Here is a 14538-nt window from a genome sequence, read left to right as displayed (position 1 = left end):
ACCCTCTCAAACACATAGATCCACTGAACCCAGCTCACCCTCTCAAACACATAGCTCCACTGAACCCAGCTCACCCTCTCAAACACATAGATCCACTGGACCCAGCTCACCCAGCCACTGAACACTCACCCTCTCAAACACATAGATCCACTGAACCCAGCTCACCCTCTCAAACACATAGATCCACTGAACCCAGCTCACTCTCTCAAACACATAGATCCACTGAACCCAGCTCACCCTCTCAAACACATAGATCCACTGAACCCAGCTCACCCTCTCAAACACATAGTTCCACTGAACCCAGCTCACCCTCTCAAACACATAGCTCCACTGAACCCAGCTCACCCTCTCAAACACATAGATCCACTGAACCCAGCTCACCCTCTCAAACACATAGCTCCACTGAACCCAGCTCACCCTCTCAAACACATAGATCCACTGAACCCAGCTCACCCTCTCAAACACATAGATCCACTGAACCCAGCTCACCCTCTCAAACACATAGATCCACTGAACCCAGCTCACCCTCTCAAACACATAGATCCACTGAACCCAGCTCACCCTCTCAAACACAAAGCTCCACTGAACCCAGCTCACCCTCTCAAACACATAGATCCACTGAACTCAGCTCACCCTCTCAAACACATAGATCCACTGAACCCAGCTCACCCTCTCAAACACATAGATCCACTGAACCCAGCTCACCCTCTCAAACACATAGATCCACTGAACCCAGCTCACTCTCCAGACCCCAATCACCTGAATTCTGATCACCTGTATGTCATTGTCACACACTATTTAGTTCAGTTCTCTTTGCACCCCATCATTGTGAGGTATTGTTTGTTTTTGTGACACACTTCTATTCGGAGTGCTGGTTTTCCTGTAATTTACTCTTCCTGTGTATGTTTTTGCTTGCCTCACTAATGACGCCTTTTGCCTATTCCCTGCCTGTACTTTAGTCGATCGGATTTCCTGTTATTAACCTATTGCCCGATCTCTCGGACAACATTACTAGCCTTTTCCCTGCCTGTACTGTTGCCTTTTTAGACCCCTGTGTATGACCTTCTGCCTGCACCTGGACCCAGCCACCTGCCTCCTCCTGTGGTCCTTGACAATAAACACCTGCTGCACCCTGCTCTTGAAACCAGCTCTCTGTCTCCTATCATGTTCATTACCAGTATCTTTTAATACCTTATTACCAGTCCATTGTAACATGGCATCATGCACATGTCTGTAATGTACAGCATAAAGATGTATGTCCTATTCTAAAGTATATCAGCAATCATTGGCATCTTGTAAAACATAACCAGGTAAGGTAATGGTCTTGTTCTGTTGATTTTTGAAGACCCTCGTAGTAATAGTAGTGAGGAGAGCACCGCCAGCACAAAATGCACATTCCAACAGCTTTGTCTGTTAGAGGCCACAAACTCAAGGATCAACAGGGCAGCAGCATTTTAACGGTCCCATTCATCTCCGTAAGGCTCCCTCATCAGAGAGAGAGGTTGCCTCACCATCTTGGTTTGAATTACAGGGCCCAGAATCAATTTAGAAGGTGGCATCGTAAATCTAACTTTCAGTTCCTTTTTCTCATCTATGCAGCTCCTTATTTGAGGGCAGTTAAGTTTGACCAATGTTAACTAGAACAGATGTTTCAAGAATGGGGTGTTTTAAGTGGATACTATTATCTCTACGTACAACAAAAGGGCACCTGGAAGTAGACTAAGGTAGTTACTTCTGCCCTAAGGGTGGAGAGAGTAGTGAATGACTAGAGCTGTGATAGTGTGTACACATTTATTTGGGCAAAAGACATACGCAACCATATTTATGTACAAATATGTCCAATATGTTCCCAGAGGATAGCACTTAAATGAACTACAACACTTGTTTCCAACGTTGTCCTCGATGGTAAGAACATCTAATGACGACAAGACCAAACTACAAACAAACCCATCACATTGATTCATACTGACATCCTAAAAATGTGCACGTAATCGCTAACCTTAAAAACACAAACTAATTCATTACACAATACCCTAACTGTAAAGATACTAATTCATTGCACATTATTCCTAACTGTTAAAAAACAGGTTTTTAGTTGCACATCATATCCATCGCTAACAAACATCCAACCTGACCAGTAGTAGCAGTAACAAATGGGGCACAAGGAGGCTGTGGAGTGGTTTCACTTAGTTTGACAACCTCCTCCAAATGAAAACCCTTGGCTGCTTTTTATAGCCATTTCTATTATTTGTTTGCTTGATCTCCAAGGGGAGGCTATTCTATAGACAAATGCCTGTATAGAATAGCGTACTCCTCATAGTACTGTTCACTCTTGGGATTTTACAATACACAACATTAGCTCTGGTATTGTAACTGTGCTGGTTATAGACCATACCAATGTGTTTAAAAAATGTTTTAACCTGGGGTAAAATCATTTATAATTAAGCAATAAAGCCAGAGGGGTTGTGGTATGTGGCGAATATACCACAGCTAAGGGTTGTTCTTAGGCATGACACAACTTGAAGTGCCTGGATATAGCCCTTAGCCATGGTATATTGGCCATATACCACAAACCCCTGAGGTCCCTTATTGCTATTATAAACTGGTCACCAACGAAATTAGAGCAGTAAAATAAAACGTTTTGTCATACCCGTGGTATACAGCTGTCAGCCAATCAGCATTCAGGGCTCGAAACCACCCAGTTTATAATATCAAACATATGATTAGGTAATGACTCCTAACTTTTCCTGGGTTAGTAACAATTTTGGGGAGCTGGGTAATACGTCAGCAATGAGTGTCTTACACTGTCCTCATTGAACAGCACTAAATCAGCATTGTTTATTAGCCAACTACTACCGCAATGTGTACGGAATGAGAGACTACAATAAGGGCTGTGACACAATTCCCTTGGCTTTAAGTAACACATTTCTGTCTCCTGCTGTAAACAGCACAATGACTGTTTTCTTTCCACCCAGCTGAGTTACTCTCTCCAGAGATTAATGTATCTATAATAACAAGGGGGACACTCCCTCGGCTGTGGTCGGTTGAATGTCTGGTCTCAAATTGAGCTGGATTGTGCCTCATGCTTTCCATGCACATGGATGACTGGACCTGGGTGGGAGTTTACTATGAAATCATTACCATGTGTGGATTTCTTTCTGTTACAAATCCCACTGTTACAAATGTGACGTAATTGTATATCATCATCAGACTACTAGATTGTCAAATACCCTCCTTCCCACCATTACCTCTCCCAGACACATCATCAAATTCACACCAATGTAATAACCCTGTAATGAGTTGTCTAATATGAATGTCTGTAACTTTGTGCCATAGACGGAATGGTTAAATCCTCTTGAATAAGCCCCTTTCTGGTAAGCATCAGTGGGGATGTGATGTCAAAGCCTGCCCCCTGTCTGAGATTTAGATAGAAGTTTCACCGTGGCACTAAAGCGTTTCAAACTCATCACTGGAGCAAGGTTCTACACATCGGACTATCATCACCACAGGTCAGCAACCAACCCCCTGGAATTAAATAATTACGGTCTCGGTTTTACGTGGTTGAGAGTCTCTGAAACATTTTGTATTCGGTTCAGCTGCGCACTCATCAACTGCCGGTAAGTGTCCCGTTTGTTTTGTGTTTAGCGGGTGCTATAAATGATCGTTAGCTAGCTAAATTGGTTTTGCAACACATATGGATACTCGACTGGATGGGGCTACATTCATGTAAAGAACGGGTCTGAATCAAGTATAGGTGGCTGGTGTACAGGCGCAAGTTAGCAAGAGGTACCGCTAGCGCTAGGTAGCTAGCTAGTAATATAACATCGAGGTAGTGGCTCCAATTGGAAACGTGTGGCAAGTTTCCTATTCAACCCAAACGTTACAGTCCAGCATCATCACAGCAGGAAGCGCTCCTCACCGGCCACAAAATGGTTTCTGATCGTGAAATGTAGTTTTATTCCCTGAATAATTTTCAATGGTTTCTTTTGGTCCTTCTGTACAGATCTCTTAGGCTCACTTAACACGTACAACTGGCAGCCATATGCCCTTTATCAGTAGTAAATAGTACATCACAGAAATGTATCACAGTACAGTAGCTAGCTATTCTAACCAGACCAAAGTCAAGAATCTTTACATTAGTGGGATGATTAATATCTGCCAGGTCCTGCACGTTTTTTGTGTGTTATTTCTGGGTTAAAAGTTAGGAATAATATGGCTTTTGTATCTAGGGGCCAGTTGTGTGTGCGTGTGTGTGTGTGTATGTCCCAGGGAGTTCCATCTGACCACACTGCACATAGAGCCCTCTCTGTGATTTAGAGAGCGTGGCAGAATGGGTGGAGTTAGGGGCAAACTGGCCAAATAGAGGTGGTTTGATTTGCTCCACGGAATTTTCCTTTAACTGTACTCCATTGATACCCACTGGGGAATCCAAGTGGAAATCGTGTAGCTATTGCCATGGCATATTCAGATTTTGCATTGGAATTGTTTTTTGTTTCAACACATTTTTGTTTGTTTTGACCAATTCGATATTGAATTTCAAATAGTACAGCACATAATCCCAACGTTTTGCCCTCGAGCCTTTGTCAATGACGTGCAGGATAATTGACATTATTGGGAAAGGACAAACTCAAAGGCTTGACTGAAACCATCGGTTGATGCTTTGGTTAGATTTTTTAATTTAAAAAAAATGTTTTATTCTTAGCCCAACTGTGTATTTGCTTAAGATCCTGTTAAATGGAAAAGTAGGAAAAATGGGTGTTAAGTGCTTGTATTTTCTTTCTTTTTGAGAGGGAGAATGGTGGAGGTGAGGAAGATCTGTTGTATTGGGGCTGGCTACGTGGGCGGTCCCACCTGCAGCGTGATCGCCCAGATGTGCCCCGAGGTGACGGTTACCGTGGTGGACGTGAACGAGGACCGCATCCGTGCCTGGAATTCTGATAGCCTTCCCATCTTTGAGGTGAGTGTGAGACGATATCAATACAAGAAACTAACATCAACTGCAGGATATGACGTAAAACGATTACACATTCATGTCTAACGACACCCCTCCTTTCTTTCTAGCCTGGACTCCAGGAAGTGGTGGACTCATGCCGCGGGGTCAACCTTTTCTTCTCCACAGACATTGATGAGGCCATAAAAAATGCAGACCTCGTTTTCATATCTGTAAATAAAAAAAAATTCAACACTTTCCCTTCTTATAATGTCAATGGCTTTCACACAATTTCCTTGAAAGTATTGTTAAGACGAATGGGACTCAGTTTGGCTTTCTTTAAAGGAAAGATACAGTGATGGAGAAAGAGCCATGATTGAATCGACCTGAAACATCTCCCCCTTCCTTTGCCAGGTCAATACGCCTACCAAGACATTTGGGATTGGCAAGGGTCGAGCAGCGGACCTGAAGTACATAGAAGCATGTGCCCGGCGCATTGCCGATGTGTCCATCGGGTGTAAGATTGTTGTAGAGAAAAGCACAGTTCCTGTACGTGCTGCTGAGAGCATCCGCCGCATCTTCAACGCCAACACCAAAAGTAGCTTCAACTTTCAGGTGATTGCAGGGGACAGTGTATCAAACGTCTAAATTCATTGGTCTGCCATGTCGTCAGGTCTTATAAGCATGATCTTGTTCTCCTGCAGGTCCTCTCAAACCCAGAGTTTCTTGCTGAGGGAACAGCCATCGCTGATCTGAAGAATCCAGACAGGGTATTGATTGGAGGGGATGAGACCCCTGAGGGCCAACATGCTATTGAGGCCCTGCGGAGCATCTATGAGCACTGGGTCCCCAAAAGCAAGATTATCACCACCAACACCTGGTCCTCTGAGCTCTCCAAGCTGGTATGAATACCATTTTATGTCCGTCTTTTATATCAGTACAATCTCAACTCAGCAGCATAACGGTCTCAGACACCTCCTCCTGTGATGTTTCCTGCCTTTATTCATTTGCTCACTTCTATCCTTGTTTTTTTTTTTGTTCCGTGTTTACAGGCAGCCAATGCCTTTCTGGCCCAACGTATCAGTAGCATCAACTCCATCAGTGCCCTGTGCGAGGTAACTGGTGCTGATGTAGAGGAGGTGGCTCATGCCATCGGGACAGACCAGAGAATAGGCAGTTGCTTCCTGAAGGCCAGCGTGGGTGAGTGAGAGGGTAGCAAAGCTGGAGTGGTTGACTTGTGGGGCAGGATTAGTTGATGGTTGGATGAGACGATTGGATGACTGGGGGATTGGGTTTCAGTTATGAACTACTGGGAATTGAGTGGGTGAGTTCAGTCATGATTCATTCTGTGTTTGTTTCACAGGATTTGGTGGCAGCTGTTTCCAGAAGGATGTCCTCAATCTTGTGTACCTATGCGAGGTGCTAAACCTACCAGAGGTTGCAAGATACTGGCAACAGGTGTACTTCTTTTTTCATCAACTCAAAGTAGTGCAATACAGAACTTACTTCTCATTTGAAAATAAATTCCTGTAATTGTCTCTCGCAACACTGTTTTACAGTCAGTAAAATATCACAATGGCAAAAATGTGGAACATCTAAAGGTTGTCTCTCCCAGGTTATAGAGATAAACGATTACCAGCGAAAACGATTCTCTTCGCGGATAATCAGCTGCCTCTTCAACACAGTGACGGACAAGAAGATAGCCTTGCTGGGATTCGCTTTCAAGAAAAACACAGGCGATACAAGGTTTGGAGGGGCATTTAAAACCTTTCTCTGCTTACATCCAAAGCTCTCAGAGCACGTTTTTTTTCTGCTTCCCCATCCAAGGCTATCCTTGTGTGTATTTTGTTTTCAGGGAATCTTCTAGTATCTACATAAGTCGATACCTGCTGGAGGAGGGAGCCTGTCTACACATCTATGACCCCAAGGTTAAAGCGCAGCAGATCATGCACGACCTGATTCAGCCCACACCCTCAGAAAGACATGACCCCGCCACAGGTAGCCACAGTATTCTGTGTTCTTTTTGTAAATGAATAGTATAGTAAATCAATAAGCAGATTCTAACATTAGGGTGATTTCATGACAGCATGGCCCCAAAAATATTTTTGGCACCTCAGATAGAAACTTAATTGGGAGGAAGGATGTTTGATATGCCTTTTACAAACCTAAACCATATTTTTTAAAATCACGATAAAGTGGCCATTTTAGGCCCTTTTTAGGCCTACAGTGCCTTCAGAAAGTATTCATACCCCTTGGCCTGCTCCACATTTTGTTGTGTTACACCCATCTACACACACTGCCCCATAATGACAATTGAAAACATGTTCTTAGACATTTTTGCAAATTTATTGAAAATGAAATACAGAAATATCTAATTTACATAAGTCTTCACACCCCTGAGTCAATCTTTGTAAAATAATCTTTGGCAGCGTTTACAGCTGTGAGTCTTTTTGGGTAAGACTTTTGGGGTAAGACTGGATTATACAGTATTTTCCCATTATTCTTTAAAAAAAATATGCAAGTTCTGTCAATTTGATTGTTGATCATTGCTAGACAGCGATTTTCATGTCATGCCATAGATTTTCAAGCCGATTTAAGTAAAAACTGTAACTAGGCCATTTAACGTTGTCATGGTAAGCAACTCTAGTGTAGATTTGGCCTTGTGTTTTAGGTTATTGTCCTGCTGAAAGGTGAATTAGTCTCCCAGTGTTTGTTAGAAAGCAGACTGAACCAGGTTTTGCTCTTGGATTTTGCCTGTGCTTAACTTTATTCCATTTATTTTTATCCTAAAAAACGTCCTAGTCCTTGCCGATGACAAGCATACCCATAACATGATGCAGCCACAGCCATGCTTGAAAATATGAAGAGTGGTACTATTCAGCGATGTGTTGGATTTGCCCCAAACATAACACTTTGTACTCTATTGGTGATTTGCTGAATGTGCAATCCTACATGAGTGCTGTGATTGGTTAATGACCTATAATATCAATGTATATTTATATTTTATTTATTTATTTAACCTTTAATTTAACTAGGCAAGTCAGTTAAGAACAAATTCTTATTTACAATGACGGCCTACCAGGGAACAGTGAGTTAACTGCCTTGTTCAGGGGCAGAACGACAGATTTTTACCTTGTCAGCTCAGGGATTTGATCCAGCAACCTTTTGGTTACTGGCCCAATACTCTAACCAGTAGGCTACCTATAAAATGTATAATTTCTTTCAAAAGTAGCTGAGTGCCAACTCTGGAATTGTGATGTTCGAAGAATATATTATTCCAACTTCCAAACAATGTCTAAAAAATAAGCAAAATAAAAAGAGTACTTTTGATGTATTAATAATAATCTGAGACCAGCCACCCGGACAGCGGATTAAACTGAGTATTTCTGTCTGTAATGAAGCCCTTTTGTGGGGGGAAACTCATTCTGATTGGCTGGGCTAAGTGGGTGGGGTCTATGCCCTCCCAGGCCCACCCATAGCTGCAGCCCAGCCCAGTCATGTGAAATCCATAGAATAGGGCCTAATGAATTTATTTAAATTGACTGATTTCCTTATATGAACTGTAACTCAGTAAAATCTTTTAATTTTTACATGTATATTTTTGCTCAGTATAAGTTTATCGAATACATGTTGATATTTCGATATGGAGTGTACTGTTCTCTCTGCTTTAGGTTTTTTGTTTGCCATACATAACTGGGGACTTGTTTTGCTCATTCTAATGAGATGGGATGAATGTTTGTTATATAACTGCTTGAAAAAAGTTGATTTATATTCACCTGCATGAAGTAAACTCGACTTAATCTCTCTCGTCCTAGTTTCTCGTCTAGTCACAATCGTCACTGACCCATACAAGGCTTGTGAGAACGCCCATGCAATTGTCATCTGCACAGAGTGGGATATGTTTACGGTGTGTATTTTTTTTTTTTCATTTTTGAAGCTACTCACTCATCAATTACTGACATCAAATGGCAAGGAGATGACTCTGACCACACAGATATTTTGGTGGCAATGATAATTACATACATAGTTGCATTGGACTGTACATGGATTAAAGGGAGCTCTCAATGTAAACCATAGAGTCCATATTTGTGCTGCAGGAGCTGGACTATGAGAAGATCTATAAAGCCATGCTGAAACCTGCCTTCATCTTTGACGGTAGAAGGATCTTGGACAGCTTGCACGACCAACTCCAGCATATCGGCTTCCAGGCAAGTAACCACAACCACAGAAAGACACTAAACACTATCTAGGATTCTGACGAGGTAATGGCTTTAATATGAAAACAACCCTAGGCACAAACAAAGGAGTTGATTTTGCTTTTAGAAGGCTGCACTGACAAAAAGCCAAAAGATCCATTTGCAGCAGCTCCTCTAATTAGCATTTGAGAAATGTCGAGTAATGGACATTCCAGTAGTTTCCAAAGTAATTGTTTGTCTTTTTTCCAGGTGGAGACTATTGGGAAAAGAGTTAACCAGAGGATCCACTTCACTGCCATCGAGGACAAGTCAGAAATAGACCAACAGCAACCATTGAAGAAGCTCAAACTATGAAGTGTGCTTATGGGACAAGAGCGACAGAGCCAGCTCAGTGCAGTAATATATTAAACCAAGTTATCATTTTTTATGTAATATTACATTAGTGGGATGGCTAGGCGGTATACCATATTTTACTATATTACACCCCAGTATTGATGCACGGACCGGTTTGGGTTTTTTCTTTACCTTCTAACGGTGTTTCAAAGTTTTGGTTTGTTAAATGTGGGCCATCGCTCTCCCTCTCCTCCTGCATGCCGCCAGAGAGGAAGAAGTGAAGCGAGAGGTTTTACTTGCTCATTTGCTACGTGAGGATTATTTGATTGAATAGAAGTTCCGTATTGGTTAGGTTGTTACGAATGCACTGATATAAGTGGACGCACGTTGCATTTTGGAAACGTTTTAGCATGGACGTTGCCTTTGAGTGGTTCCACCATTTTAAAGTAGGCAGGGATCCCTATGAGTTGGGAGCAATCAGCCAATGAAGAAGATCATTGACTACTTTAAAATAGAGATAGCCTCAATGGCGTTGCCCTCGCTGTCACAGATGCTATAATGCACAGATAAAATGATGAGTCCTATACATCTCTATGGCCTGTTGTTCACACGCATATTTGCCCTCTCGTTTGCAAGAAAGGTCCCGCCTCCTCCCGCCTGCCTTCCATCTTTGAGGACGTGTATTTCCATTGTTAGAGTGGTCACTTGACTATCTTGTCAATATAATGCCACGTTCATCCACTTATATCAGTCAATTTGTAACAACCTAAACATTACAAACCTCTATTAGATCAAATAAGCCTACCGTAATTAGACACTCATAGACTTCCATACAAAAAAGGGCTTATCTCATGTGGACAAATTTTGGGTAGAGTAAATCCTCTCGCTTCACCTCTTCCTCTCTGCTTTCACTCTGTCTGCAAGGTCAGATGCAACGAGGTGTTGGGGACAATGATGCTGATTTATTCTTTGCTTCTTAATATACATTGCATTAGGAAAGTATTTGGACCCCTTAACTTTTTTCCACATTTTGTTGTTATAGCCTTATTCTAAAATTGATTAAATTGTTTTTCTTCTTCATCAATCTACACACAATACCCCATAATGACAACGCAAAACCAGGGTTTTAGAAATATCGTATTTACATAAGTATTCAGACCCTTTACTCAGTACTTTGTTGAAGCACCTTTGGCAGCTATTACAGCCTCGAGTCTACTTTGGTTAGGATGCTAGAAGCTTCGCACACCTGTATTGTGGGAGTTTCTCCCTTTCCTCTCTGCAGATCCTCTCAAGTTCTGTCAGGTTGGATGGGGAGCGTTGCTGCACAACTATTTTCAGGTCTCTCCAGAGATGTTCGATCAGGTTCAAGTCTGGGATCTGGCTGGGCCAGTCAAGGACATTCAGAGACTTATCCCGAAGCCACTCCTGCATTTTCTTGGTTGTGTGCTTAGGGTCGTTGTTGGAAGGTGAACCTTTTACCCAGTCGGAGGTCCTGAGTGCTCTGGAGCAGGTTTACATCAAGGATCTCTCTGTACTTTGCTCCGTTCATCCTTGCCTCGATCCTGACTAGGCTCCTAGTCCTTGCCACTGAAAACATCCCCACAGCTTAATGCTGCGAACTCCATGCTTCACTGTAGGGATGGTGCCAGGTTTCCTCCAGATGTGACACTTGGCATTCAGGCCAAAGAGTTCAATCTTGGTTTCATCAGACCAGAGAATCTTGTTTCTCATGGTTTGAGAGTCTTTAGGTGCCTTTTGGCAAAGTCCAAGCGGGCTGTAGAAACATTTCAAGGATGATCAATGCAAACAGGATGCACCTGAGCTCAATATCGAGTCTCATAGCAAAGGGTCTGAATACTTATGTAAATAAGGTCTCTTTTTTTTGCAAACATTTCTAAAAACCTGTTTTTCGCTTTGTCATTATGGGTCATTGTGTGTAGATTGCTGAGAATTAAACATATTTAATACATTTTAGAATTAGGCTGTATATCCTTCAAAAATTCAAGGGGTCTGAATACTATACGAAGGCACTGTAAATCCACAAGTGTTATTACCCTATTAGTTTGTGTATCTTACTGTCTGTCACGCTGGTATAAAGGATTTAGAGACCGGTGCAGGAATACAGAATAGGTTTTTTTAGTACACCCAAAACAAACACGTATACAAAAACACTGGGCTGTACCCAAACAGAAGAGCGAGGGTAAACCTCGCTGAACGACACGGGACGATACCCGTAATACACAATATATAAAGCATTCAGCATAACAGCTGCACCAACACATAGGTACCCGCACCACCACCGGACATGGGAACAATAACCGACATAGAGGGAACAGAGGGCACATACATAACATATTAATCAGGGGGAATGGGAACCAGGTTTATGTAATCAGACAAGACAGTCCGGGGTTGATGATAATGAATCGTGTTCAGTGAAGCCTAGAAAGCCGGTGACGTAGACCTCCGGAACTGGTAAACAGAATGAGCAGCAGTACCGGGGGGATCCGTGACACTGTCTGCAAAACAGCTAGTTGATCTTGTCTTAGCAAGTTGTTGCAAAAATAAATTGTGTTAGCTGGCTAGCTAAATGGGCAAAGAATCAGAGCAAACTTAGCTAGCTAATACAGACTGATACCAGTGCTGATGTAGGCCTAGATTAGCATGTTGTTTGTGCAACAGTATCTTCTAAAGCAGAGGAATAGGCAAAGCATGAATATTTTAGCTTGCGCTAGCTAGCTACATGGAGTAAGAGAAAACATGTAATGTAGCATCTAATTAGGGTCCCTTGGGAAACGCTCACAAAAATTCCTCCATGGCTTTTTCATTCGTTGTCATGTAAAACGACAATGTTTTAAAAATGCTGCCCACTATATTCCTAAAATATTAGAATCATTCATTTTCGATAATTCGAACAGTTCACCAGTTTATTAGGCCTAGATTCCCCCCCCCCCCCCCCCATATCATGAGGGAGGGTGGGGGGGTGGAGAAAGCCCCAATGAAATCACAAATAATTTATGTTTTGTCACCCTAGGGTCATAAACTACTCATAAAGCATAATTAGGAAATGTTTATATATAAAAAATAATAAATACCGTCAAATACTGTAAAAAATAAATAAATATTGTGATATTACTTTTTGGCCATTTCGCCCAGCCCTAATTAGTAATTTCAGCACCCTCATCAACTTGATATGGTGACTTGAAACAAATAAATTGTCAGCTACAATGAAAGAAGCCTGGGGGAATGCTTCGAAGTTAGGGTTGAGGACCTTGTTTGTCAGCAACATGTGGTAACAATACCCCTCCAACCTCATTTATTTGTTTTGTGCATGTTGGATAACTACCAGGGTTTGGATGTTTAACTTACACAAGGGGGAAAACAACTTAATTAAATTTCAGATGTTTCTATATTTTCCCCTTTTTTAAGTATATTTGCCCCAAAATATTAATGTATGAAAGCATTTTTGGATGACTGATTCCATTGCTCTTTTAGTTTTTATTAATTTCTAAGCAATTTTTATGAAATCAAATCAAATTTTATTGGTCACATATATTTGTTTAGCAGATGTTATTGCGGGTGTAGCGAAACGCTTATGTTTCTAGCTCCAACAGTTCAGTAATATCTAACCATTCACAACAATACACACAAAAGTAAAAGAATGGAATTAAGGAATATATAAATATTAGGATGAGCAATGTCAGAGTGGCATAGACAAATACAGTAGAATAGAATACAGTATATACATATGAGATTAGTAAAGCAAAAATATGTAAACATTATTAAAGTGACTAGTGCTGGTTGAATGTGAACTTGAGCAGCGTTAGTGTAAACATGTAACCGATATGCAATATTATAATTATATGTTGTTGTTTTTTAATATAAGAACTCTGTAAAGTAAAACATTACATTTTTTACCTGCAAAAATAAAACCATGTTTAGTATCTGTGAATACATTGTTTTTGCATACCTAGAATCAATTGTACTGTACTACAATTATGTTCAAACATAAGTTGTTTTATGCTTTCTCTCAATTATTGTGTGTACTATCTAGTGATGTTGCCAGTTTACATGAGATGTTTTTATTCAAAAAATAATTCAAGGTTGCTCTGGGTCAACTCAACTCAACCCTTATTAGTTGCATGCCTCTTGTTTGGTCAGGCATTTGCTTAGTCGTTCTGACAGTTAATTCTGGGAACGGGAAGACTTTCCTCACGGAACGGCGTACCTCTGACGACAGTCTTGACCCACTGCTGGGTTTCCTGTGGATCAGCCATGGGTCAGTGGCTTTATGTGACATATGAACCTAATCATAAACATCCTGTTCGGCTCTGACAGATGCACTTTTGCAACAAGGCCCATGACGCACAGATGTGTTGTCCACTAGTGATAATCATAAATCCGCTATTTCCTTTCAATTACAGTTTAGAGCTAAACCATGGGATGATTATGCCAAAGTGGATTGATTGCATTGGTAACAGTCACCACAGCTTTCCTTATTCAGTTAAAGAGGGGAGGATTCAAACTTTTATGCAATCACTACCACTCCACATTCAGAGACTGACAGCATTTTAATTACATGCAGGCTCATGTAATTGGTATTATAGAATACTCAAATTACATTCCTCATAGGGACTGGGGGGAAAATAACCTGTAAAGGTTATTTATAATATGGGTTACATGGAAATAATTGGAGCTCTCTGAAATGAAAATAGATAGCCCTCCCTTCAGCAAAATAAATTTGACCTAAACCCTCCCTGAACACATTAAAAAAAAGTAATCCTCCCCTATACCAAAAATAATAATTAAAACAATGTGGATAGCAGAGAGCATGTCTACGGTTTACCCTCACTTCTTGGGCAGGCCAGAGCCTTAGATATGCAGTTTTAGAAACGATTCTATTGTAAGCATTATCTGGCAACGTGGGAATTTTTGATAGAGCACAGGGCTGCGGGACAGGCTGCGGGTTTGTAGACCACCGTGGACAAGAGTAGGGGTGGAAATCTATCATCTTATTTGCAGGTCAAGAAAAAATTCACATTTCATGCAATTATACGTACTTAAAAAAAAAAATGTATACCC

The 14538-nt window shown here is 41.3% G+C and overlaps 1 protein-coding gene across 1 annotated transcript; it reads left to right on the top strand.

Moving 5' to 3' along the window:
- Positions 1-3317: 3317 nt before the first annotated feature.
- On the top strand, positions 3318-13408 carry LOC115136406 (UDP-glucose 6-dehydrogenase-like). The gene is made up of 12 exons (XM_029671989.2): positions 3318-3617; positions 4789-4957; positions 5062-5163; positions 5345-5545; positions 5635-5832; positions 5983-6130; positions 6294-6388; positions 6546-6676; positions 6786-6928; positions 8746-8837; positions 9028-9138; positions 9376-13408. Exons 2-12 carry the CDS (start codon positions 4796-4798, stop codon positions 9478-9480), a joined length of 1488 nt encoding a protein of 495 aa, XP_029527849.2. The 5' UTR covers positions 3318-3617; positions 4789-4795; the 3' UTR covers positions 9481-13408.
- Positions 13409-14538: the final 1130 nt, after the last annotated feature.

This window comes from Oncorhynchus nerka, linkage group LG10, assembly GCF_034236695.1.
Source record: "Oncorhynchus nerka isolate Pitt River linkage group LG10, Oner_Uvic_2.0, whole genome shotgun sequence".
NCBI classification, from domain to species: domain Eukaryota; kingdom Metazoa; phylum Chordata; class Actinopteri; order Salmoniformes; family Salmonidae; genus Oncorhynchus; species Oncorhynchus nerka.
The sequence above is the reverse complement of the archived record's forward strand: the minus strand, read 5'-3'. Positions and strand labels throughout refer to the sequence as shown.